The following is an 11201-nucleotide window of genomic DNA, read 5'->3' as shown; positions in this document are numbered from 1 at the left end:
ACTCATTGTACTAACAACAAGTCTTCCAATAAAGAAAGACCCAATCATTGTACTAACAACAAGTCTTCCAATAAAGAAAGATCCATCATTGTACTAACAACAAGTCTTCCAATAAAGAAAGACTCACTCATTGTACTAACAACAAGTCTTCCAAAAAAGTAAGATCCATTCATTGTAATAACAACATTCATTATACTATCAACAGCTACTCGTTGTAACTGTACTGATGCTAATTGAAAATATGTCTGCAAATTCAACAATACAGTATTTTAGCAGAAACTACGAATGGACTCTATAAAGCATGGTCATAAAACACTTATGTCATATATAAACTATGGAGTTGTATTTGTTTTTGTATGTAAAGTGAAACACAACTACTGAGGTGGCTTTTTTTTTTTACTGGAAGAGAGAGCGAAATGTCGACAGTCTCAATTAAAAATCTGAATATCACCTCACCTAGAAATTTTGACAAAACGACTTGAAATTTTGCATTTAGTCTCTTGACCTCACAGATTATAAAAATGAACAGATTTATTTTCTTGACACTCTTAGATTGGTCTGAATCAAATTACTTTAAAGTTGTCAATTAACATGTACAGAGACGTTAAAAACAATAACTTAAATTCAGATTTATGGAACCTTAAGTTTGAGTCCCCATGTGAGGTCAAAGGGTTCTCAGAACTTGATCCACGAAACTACATGAAGTTTGACATTGACATGTAAGGGATAATTGGAAAAAAAAATATCATCATCCCGAGGTCACTTACGGGGAGTGACTGAAGAGTTTTGGATGCTGTCATGATTGACTGCATGAATTTGCTTGAAAATTTACAAAAAACTTATAAATTGTCGTTCAAAGCCAGGCTTGTGAAATGTTTTGCTAAGTTTTTGTTTTCATAAATTTTCCCGAGCATCTAACTAGTTAGAACAGTATTTGTATAAAACGTAATTGAAGACAGTTAGAAAGACATTAAGAAAGCATTTGGTTTCGATCATGTACAATAAAGGTGTCTTATTTGATCATTGAAGCCGATCTTTCCCAGAACTTCAAATTTCCATGTTTTATGTTGCATCTTTGCTGTCAATTTTATTTTATTTTACATCCAAATGTAAAAATTTATTCATAAGCTATTTTGTTTTAAAATCTAATCTAACCCAATGTCTTACATTTTACATAATTTAAACACAAGCAATGACATTAATGAACAAAACTGCTCTTCGGCAGAGTTAATAGAAAAGGGTAAATTTAGTCTTTCCTACACTAAAATGAGGAATTTTTTTCATAATTTTGTTATTTTTATATGTTTCGAAAGGCCAACGTATTTTTAGGATAACATTATTTATTCTGTACATTAGTATAAACCCCTTGAGGCAATAATACTGTGCTTACGTACATTTCCATATACAGTTGTTGTTGTTTTTTGAAGTTAAGCACAAAGCTACACAATGAGCTCTCTGTACTCTGCCCACTACGGGTATCGAAACCCGGTTTTTAGCGTTGTAATCCATATACAGAATTTTAATTCATCAAATTTCCAGATATTGAAACCTATATTCATAAGTGTTATAGCAAACAGTTTATATTCATTGACCATGGAATATTTATTTGTTTTACAGTAAGTTGCAAAGTTGTTTGTTGCAAGAGGATTTAAGTGCAATGAAGAACTTCTGTTTAAAGAACTCGTGAAGATTAGAATCTGAACTTCTTAATTAATGGAAGACATTTACTATCCTTTGAAGGGATAGCGTTCTTAATATAGACAAACGATAACACAATAAACTGTTCTCCAATAAAATAAGACCATTCATTGTATCAACAACAGCCTTCTAATAAAATAAGACCATTCATTGTATTAACAACAGCCTTCTAATAAAATAAGACCATTCATTGTATCAACAACAGCCTTCTAATAAAATAAGACCATTCACTGTATTAACAACAGCCTTCTAATAAAATAAGACCATTCATTGTATTAACAACAGCCTTCTAATAAAATAAGACCATTCATTGTATTAACAACAGCCTTCTAATAAAGTAAAACCACTCATTGTACTAACAACAGCCCTTCGATAAAATAAGTCTACTCATTGTATTAACAACAGCCTTCTAATAAAGTAAAACCACTCATTGCACTAACAACAGCTCTTCAATAAAATAAGACTACCCATTATATAATAACAACTGCCTTCTAATAAAATAAGACCATTCATTGTATTAATGACAATTTTCCAATAAAGTAAGATCCACTCATTGTACTAACAACAAGTCTTTCAATAAAATAAGACCCATTCTTTGTAATAACAACATTTCTCTAATAAAATAACGCCACTCGTAGTAACTGTACTGACGCTGATTGAAAATCCTTCTGCAAATGCTACAATACAGTATTCCAGCTGAATCTACGAATGGACGCTATAAAGCATGGTCATATAGCACTTACGTTTTATACGAAGTACGGAAATGTATTTTCTTTGTATGTATGATGAAACACGACTACTGAAGGTGGCCTTTTTTATTGGAAGAGGGCGTAATATCGACAGTCTCAACTAAAAATGGTATTTCAAATCCTCCTTCTCATTTTGGGCTCTAAAATTTATGCTACAAAGTTTTTATTTCGCCTGAATATGTTACAGTAAATTTAGTTTTCCAACAACTAAAAAAAACACCAACTTATGTTACCGTTCACTTTGCGGAAATGTCTCCAAAATAAATATCTCCTCTGTCTGCTACTTTTTTATTTCTAATGGAAAGTAAAGGGCACCCAAAGAGAGGTAAAGGAATTATCATAACAAAAAGTGCTCCCCAGTGGTACAGTGGTATGTCTGCGGACTTACAACGTTAGAAACCGGGTTTCGATACTCGCGGTGGGCAGAGCACATATAGCCCTTGTGTAGCTTTGTGCATAATTAAAAACAAACAAACATAACAAAAAGTCTATGATAATAAATTGTCAAATAGCGATTTAAAAGCATAATGAGGTGATTCATCTTCTAATCTAAGCTTCTAGGCGTCCACAACGATTTACTCCTCCGTCTCACGAGCAGCTTAGGGTTGTCTCTGCCCCATACATTAATCACTGGTCAAAAACAGGTTCATCAAATATTCAAAAGCCTGAATACTTTAAGTTGTATGCAACATTTAAAATAATTAAAACGGTTTGTGTTTAAATTACCGCTTGGCTCATTACTTTGACCTAAGTATTGTATATATTTGTGGAATCGCTTGTATATTCAAACCATGGACGTTCTGATAAGGCTGACATTACACAGCGAAATTTATCAATAGTATCAGTGCTTAAAAAACGAAAAGTATGAGTTCTCGTTAAATAATCTTTTAATCACAGACTTTTTACTTGAGTATGGAAACGCATTATGCCAATATGATAAATAAGTTGGCAAACAGCGATTTATAAGCATAATGAAGTGATTCATTTTTGGGAGGAACACACTTCTTCTTCAGAAGACAGACCACTGATCTGTCGAAACGCGTAGTATTTTCTCCAAAATCCAATCATCAGTCCCTGTTACGGTTAGTCAAAAGAAAGTGGCGAGATAGGAACATTATCAGAGAAATACTAACCAGAGAGATTTCACATATTTAACCTGTAGCTCGACTCAATAGGGGAACGAGCTTGCTTCTAGGACTGGCCAATAAAAGGGTGAAAAGGGAATACATTAAGATATATAAAAAATGAATTCCCAGATTTTATTAAAAATGAATTTTGGGAAACCGTTTGACTGGAAATATATATCATTTTGCAAATTATGAAGAGATTTAAATATAAATGTTGCTAGAGTTTTTATTTTTACGTTAATATTTGTTTTGTCTTCATCCAAAGCCGAAAACTTATGAAATAAAATAATTCATCATCGATAACGCAAATATATATAGACGATATTTGTAATTCTATATATATATATATTATTTTAGAAATGATGATGAGCACAAAAGTACTGCTAAGCAAATAATAAAACAATTAAGATGTGTAATTATTGTGTTGTTACGAAAAATAACAACAGGTGGCAGCAGCGACAATGTTGAACAATCATGTGTTATGTTTTGTACCGTTCTTTGAGTTTAACGTTTGTATTCATTAGTGTTTGTTTCTTTTATTATTCAGGTGTCACACCAATAAACAAAAGCTCTGGCAGGTACAAACTAGTAAACATGGTGCCATTGAAACGAAGGGCAACAACCATATGAGGCTGTAAGAAAAGCTGACATGAATGATTTTACAGTAACATTAACTACAACATTTACTACAAAAAATAATGATATGCACTGACGCTTGAAAACTCTACGGAATCTTATAAAATGCAAGTGTATACGATGCACAAACCACGCGTGGTGGCGTTCGGTAGTTTTCTCTTTCTTTTTTTCTTCATAGCTTGGATGTTTATTGCGGTACAACAGAATCCTGTTGAGTATAACATGGAAATAGAGGATATGAGTGCAGAGCCATACTTTCCTAGGAAGCTAAAAAAAACTGAAACAAGATACGATATTTCCAGCGTACCATCTTATATTTTGCAGCGGAAAGAGCATGCAACTAGAACAAAAGAAGGTTTGATTGATCAAACTAAATTTGGAGAAATACCAATTAGCAAACATGGAGTTAGTGAACAAAATACAACGAAAAACAATGTGTTCAAGAATTTAGTTCCTGCAAGACTTCATAAGACAAGAAGAGAAACACAAAGTGTCGATGATTTAAAAGGCGAACATCAACAGGGTAATGGACCTCAGAATGAGCATGATAAAAATGTATTTGTAATGGCACGAAACTTTGCAGAAAATACACAAACAGAGCTTAGATCGGACCATGATCAACGCGATAAGCAGCACACTACGTTATTTAATACAGATACTACAAAACGTTTGTCCCGTGTAAAAAGCTTGAATAGACAAAAACGTTGGTTTGATTCTATTACAAAAATATTTAATATTTTTAATGTCCGAAGTAGTACTGAAAAATCATTTTTCTCAGAAGATAAAACCCTAGGTTCGCCAAAACTTCATTCAGGTCCGAGTGCACTATCATCATTTTCTTATTCTACACAGTTGGCAATGGAAGTACCAAAGTTTCAGATCCCTTTTAAAGCTCCTAGTCGCCAACCCAGAACTTCAATCACAGTTAATACCACTGACGGGATGCCAATAGTTGAAGATGGTATTTTCTGGTCAGAAGAAATAGAAACTGTGGTTCCAAAAGGTAAGCGTTTTTGCCGAATTGACACAATGTATTTACTTTTATTTAGGCCCCCCAGTGGCACAGAGGTATGTCTGCGGACTTACAATGCTAGAAACCGGGTTTCGATACCTGTGGTGGGCAGAGCATAGATAACCCTTTGTGTAACTTTGTGCTTAACTTCAAATAAACAAACAAACAAACTTTTATTTAGTCCCTGTCTTTTGCTTGAAGCTCCTCTGCGAGTCAATAGTAAGTTTGCGGACATACAACGCTAAAATCCAGGGTTAGATTCCCCACGGTGAACAGAGTACAGGTAGCTCATTAAGTAGCTTTGTGTTAAAACAGATAAACCGTCCTTCACTCATATTAAGGTATTTACTCTACTTTCAGCAAGTCATTAAAAACAATGGACAAGGTCGCAACGTGGTTGTCAAAATCAGCATAAGAATGTATTTTCAGAAACGCCTCTCGATGGCAAACTTTAGGCTCATAATCATAAGTCCGATCCCTGCAGTGAGTACAGCGCAGCTTTGCGCACAAGAGCAAACTCTTCCAAAGCAACATAATACCATGATTGTACTGTCAGATACGTCACACTTACTAAATGTTTACTCTTTTTCTGAACCTTGTTCTCTGATCGTGAGTTATAGATCTAATTAATATTCTTACATATTTGTAAACAAGTTTATACGTTACGTTTCATGTACCTTCCTAAAAGTTGAAGAACGATGCAAGAATAATCATCCTTTTGAGCCGGTCATAAAAAATTATATTTTTATTTAGTTTGTTTACTGATTTGGATTTTACGACTCAGTACAAGTTAACGATTTGCATTTAACCATGAGTGTCGACATTTTTCCATCCCCTACGTTCCCGCCTTCCTCTTGAAAGTTCATCTCCACAAGCAAAATGAGGAAGACTATATTAGATCTGTCAGTTTTCTGAAACTGACAAAACTGCAACACTAGAGTGAATATAGCTTACAAAGCATAGTTTTTATTTGCTCTAAAAGGGCCTGATTGTTTTATTGTTTCGCGCAAAGTTGACTCACTCTAACTTTGAAATAACAAATTAAAGGAAAAGGCAACTCTAATCAACACGACCCCCGCCAACTCTCCGGCTACTCTCGTTTTTGTTATTGTTTTTTAACGCAAATCCACACAGTGGGCTATCTCTGCTCTGTAACCACAGGGAATCGAACCCCGGATTTTAGCAATGTGAGTCCAGAAATTTACCGCTGACCCTACTGGGGTCTGACCAACTAGTGGGATTCCACTGTAATTCTAACAATTACACATCTACAGCCCCAAAGTGCAGAATGTGTTTTGGAACAGCGGGCCGAGAAACCTGGACCCCCAGAGCTCACTAACTACTTGGGTATTATCGGCACCTAAAGCTGTCACATCCAAAGCTTCACAGAGTAAATCATGTAGCTTTGTATACGAAATTTCTTTTTACTTAAATTGATACGTATAAGGGGAAGAGCACAATGCTAACTCACTTTCATCTTTTGAAATGGACACGCGCGTAACTTTATAGATTTGTCATTTTAGAGAGGACTGTATGGGTAGTATTAGTTATTAATTTAGATCTTCATGTTATTTTCATAAAAGTACAAGAAGAGCGTACGTAGTCCAGTGGTTATCCAGATTACTGTGGATCTGCGTGTCCATCGTTTGCCTCTTGTTTCCTGTTATGTCAACAACAATAAAAAAAAAAGTTCCACACTATAGGGCTATGGGTGCGTTATAAGGGTGACGCTCAAACCCCAAAATTAAAGATGTAATACAGATATAAAATTTACCTTTTGGTATGTTCTTCAAATTGTCTACGAATGTCTGGACATACAAAATACAAAAAAAAAATAAACAAAAAACAGAGAAATTCATTGACTGCGACTGGCAGCAATCTAGCCAGACTTTAGAGGCATGGGAATTTAATTAATAATGGACTGTTGTTCTTATTAATAGCTCTGTACTTATCACAGTATAATTAACACTGTTATGGTACTTTATTCAAGGCTAACTTTATCCTACCAGCTTATCCGGTGTTTCAATCCGTAGATTTGTGAATAAAAAATATATCTGACAAGTATTTCTGATTTCAAGTATTACTCCCATGTGTTAGTAATAATATCTTTATTTTTAAAACTGTTTTAGTTGGAATAAAGAGGTCAGAGCAGTGGAAGTCGTGACACATTTGTCATACGCCCCTTTTATTCATTGTTCTCCTGCATGGAGCGATTCCATGTAGGGGGCTCTACTTTTACAACCTCTAGGTTTCGCATTCGATGAATAAAAGTCCACACTTCATTGTCTGTAACACCTGAATAATATCAGACAACTAATTAAACGTATGCTTAACAGTCTTCCTTAGTTCCTGAGCAGAAACTCTGTTAGGAGTAACTTACAAAAGCATTAACTGACATTTTAACCTTTCATTACAGGAGTCTCATTTCAAAAAAAAGGGAAAAATACAATTTCTAAAAATTATACGAAAATTCCAAATGTGTTTATTGAAGCGAAATCTGCATAATGAGCTATCTGTATTGTGTACATTCACGAAATTTAGCGTTATAAGCCCTCAAGTTTTCCTCTGAGCCCACTAGAGGAGGATATGAATTAAAAAACACCTAAAAATCATTCTAACTAATCAGTTCTTAAATTTTTGACTCAGTTATTCTATCGTACAATTGTGTAAAATATCATTTCGTGAAACTTATATTTATTTACTTATAAGTAGCAACAGTGATTTATTCCATGAAATCGGGTCCTTTAAATTTTTAATATTGAATAACTATTCTTTTAACACGATTTACCACAATTTTAAGCTATAAAATACTGAAATATCAGTTTAAAGGCAACTAGTCATCACAACCAACTCTGGGGTTACTCTTTTACCAACGAATTGTGGGATTGACCTAACATTATAACGCCCCCACGGCTGAAAAGACGACCATGTTTGGTGTGACGGGGATTCGAACCCGCAACCCTCATATTGCAAGTCGAGCGCCCTAACCACCTGGCCATGCCGGACCTCCAGAGATAGGTATCGGTTATTAGCAGTTAAACAATTTGAACTAGGAATGTACTTCGTTATTAGTAAGTAAACTATTTTTGACAGGCACCTCTTTCGTTATCGGTAGTTGATTTTTTTATAATATGCTCACCACCACAAATATTAATTAATTAGTTTTATTTTATGTACATTCAAGTTTATCTCTTTCCATGAATCCATGACTAAAGATTAGAAATTGAGAAAAATACTACATGACTTGCGTACATAACTATCTTTTTTATCCCTTTTTTTATGCGGGAGACCGAAAAACCAGTATGTAACTTTTCAAGATGGATCCCGCGTCTGCGCTCGGTACAGAGCACCTCATGAATATCTGGTTCAAGGTAATGAAAAGATGTGTCAAAGTCCTTCCTAGTCTCTAACTTTTACTCACAGGACGAAAAACTAAAGTCAATGAGAACTAAAGTGAGCTGAACTTTTAAAAACTCTTTGTAAACTTTCCTTTCATTCCCATGTTTCTGAATTTCTAATAAATTGTTATCAGACTTGGTTGGGTGGAGATACTTTTTTTTGGGGTGTGGCAGTTGCCGAGGTAACCGTAAAATGCTTTCGAATACCTAATTATCAGTTAAAATGTATAAAATTAGTACTGCCATTTTTTTTCCGATTGCGTAGCTAGTTTTTAGCTTTGTTCAATTTTTCTATTTGGTTTAACATTGTTAGGCCGTAGAGAATTTATTTTTTTAAGAGGAACGTGAAAACCTGTATAAACGCCGTTCGCAATACTCTTTCTAAACTTCGTTGTTTTTGTAAAAATGGTTACAAGTATGAATTATTTTTCAGGTAATTTAGAGGTAAAATACACGTTCTTTTTCTTATTTTTTCCCCAGTCTATTCTACTCCAACATCTTTCAGATTTTAATAGTTTTCAGATTTTGGGAGTTTTTTTGTTTTTGTTTTAAGTCCCAATGCTCTTCGTTTCCTGTAAATGTATAAATGCTCATGGTACCACCCTTGATCGTTCATACTGCCTTGGTTTGATATTTTTGTTTAGCTCCTACACGTACTGTATTCGCCCATTCTTGTTGTCTACTACAGCATTCATCAGTCTCCTCTTTCTTTAAAATAATGATGTTCTCTTAGTTTCTTCACATATTTCTTTATCTACGAATATGACATACCTTCTCCATATGGGATATATAACAGAAAGTTTTGCTTAACTGTTTTCGTCTCATCTATTTTTTTTTATTTTTGTTGCTGATAACTTTGCATCTTTAGTTTTTCTTTGTAGTTCTGTTTTTAATAATCTTACGGCTTTATCTTGACCATAAAGGTTATTTCATTACCTGATCGAAAATATATCACATCCTTGTTGTGTTATTATAAACATACTTCCCCCTATCTGTGACACCTTATCATTTTTTATATTACTTTCTGTGTCTCTTAATGTTTAATTCAAACCCTTGAAGGACGGCGTTTTTCTGGTTTTTCACACTTACAGTAACATTTTTTGAACTATTACTCCTTTCACCAGAAACCTTTCCTATTTCGATATTATTTGAATGGTTCTTTATTACATGATATAGTATTCCCATTAAGATGCTATTTGAATGATTGTTTTTTTTTAAAAGATAGCTTAACTACTTATTATTGTTAACTAGGTTACTGTTTCTTACACAAGATAACTTCCGAAACTTTGTTATTTAAATTGTTGTTTGTTACAGATGATAACATTCAAACAATTGTTACCTGTTTCTTACACAAGATAACTTCCAAACGTTTATATTATTTAGATTATACTTTCTTACACCAGATAGCTTCCGAAAGTTTGTTATTTATATTGTTATTATTTTTTTTTTTACACAAGATAACTTCCAAAGGTTTATGTTGGTTAGATTGTACTTTCTTACATCAGATAGCTTCCGAAAGATTGTTATTTAGATTGTTATTATTATTTTTTTACACAAGATAACTTCCAAACGTTTATATTATTTAGATTGTACTTTCTTACACCAGATAGCTTCCGAAAATTTGTTATTTAGATTGTTATTATTATTTTTTACACAAGATAACTTCCAAACGTTTATATTATTTAGATTGTACTTTCTTACACCAGATAGCTTCCGAAAGTTTGTTATTTAGATTGTTATTATTATTTTTTACACAAGATAACTTCCAAACGTTTATGTTATTTAGATTTAAGTTTGTCTCTTAGGGACGACATCTTCAGTATTAATATCTCATTCATGCTCAAAATAATTCTTATAAGTTTGTTATATAGCCTAGACCTCTATTATATCTGTCGTATCTCAGCCGGCCGGATGAGCTCTGGTATTTGTTTTAAGGCTTCGTTGACACTGGATGTGGCAGGTATAGCGTGGTTGACATATAATTATGCATTCTTTTTTGCTTTTACTCGTAAGTTTATAGAATTACTAATTTTGTTTTTTTTCCCGTTGACACTGTGATTACTTGACCATTTGCGGGAACAAGAACACTAGCTAGATGGTTCGTCAGTTCTTCTGAATGACAGTAAAGCTAACCCAAATAACCAAATAAATAATTGGTGTTAAGAATAAGATAAATAATATTGCAATATTCATCGTCATCGTAATTCTGGTTTGTAAATGACTGAAATACAATTCACTTACTTAATCTGATTCACACTATTAAGTTGATGTTCATGCAACTGATGATATAAATACAGCCTAGATAACTACTACAGTGCTTTGCAAAAGTATTCACCCCTACCAATAATGCCACATTTTGATGAAATACAAATAACGTAATTTTTTTAAAATAACTTGTTTTTATTCAAAACTCTAATGATCAAACTTAACACTGTTATGTGTGAAGACGGTTTTATGTCAGCAAAACCTGCAAAGAAAATATATATACAGAAATTTGCTGATTGCATAAATATTCAGCCCCTAAGTCAGTACTTGGTGGAAGCACCTTTGGCAACAATTACTACTGTGAGTCTTTTTGAAT

General features: G+C 33.6%; 1 protein-coding gene across 1 annotated transcript in view; it reads left to right on the top strand.

The window, feature by feature from the left end:
* LOC111086135 overlaps positions 1-11201 on the top strand; it is a 61939-nt gene that overhangs the window by 45904 nt on the left and 4834 nt on the right. The window contains exons 2-3 of the mRNA XM_022387758.1: positions 4122-5213; positions 8501-8593. Of these exons, the coding sequence (XP_022243466.1) occupies positions 4316-5213; positions 8501-8593 (991 nt within the window). The 5' untranslated portion in view covers positions 4122-4315. The remainder of the gene's footprint in view (positions 1-4121; positions 5214-8500; positions 8594-11201) is intronic.

This window comes from Limulus polyphemus, unplaced genomic scaffold, assembly GCF_000517525.1.
Source record: "Limulus polyphemus unplaced genomic scaffold, Limulus_polyphemus-2.1.2 Scaffold872, whole genome shotgun sequence".
Taxonomy (NCBI): Eukaryota; Metazoa; Arthropoda; class Merostomata; order Xiphosura; family Limulidae; genus Limulus; species Limulus polyphemus.
Note: the sequence above shows the minus strand (reverse complement) of the source record. Positions and strands in the feature narration are given on the sequence as shown.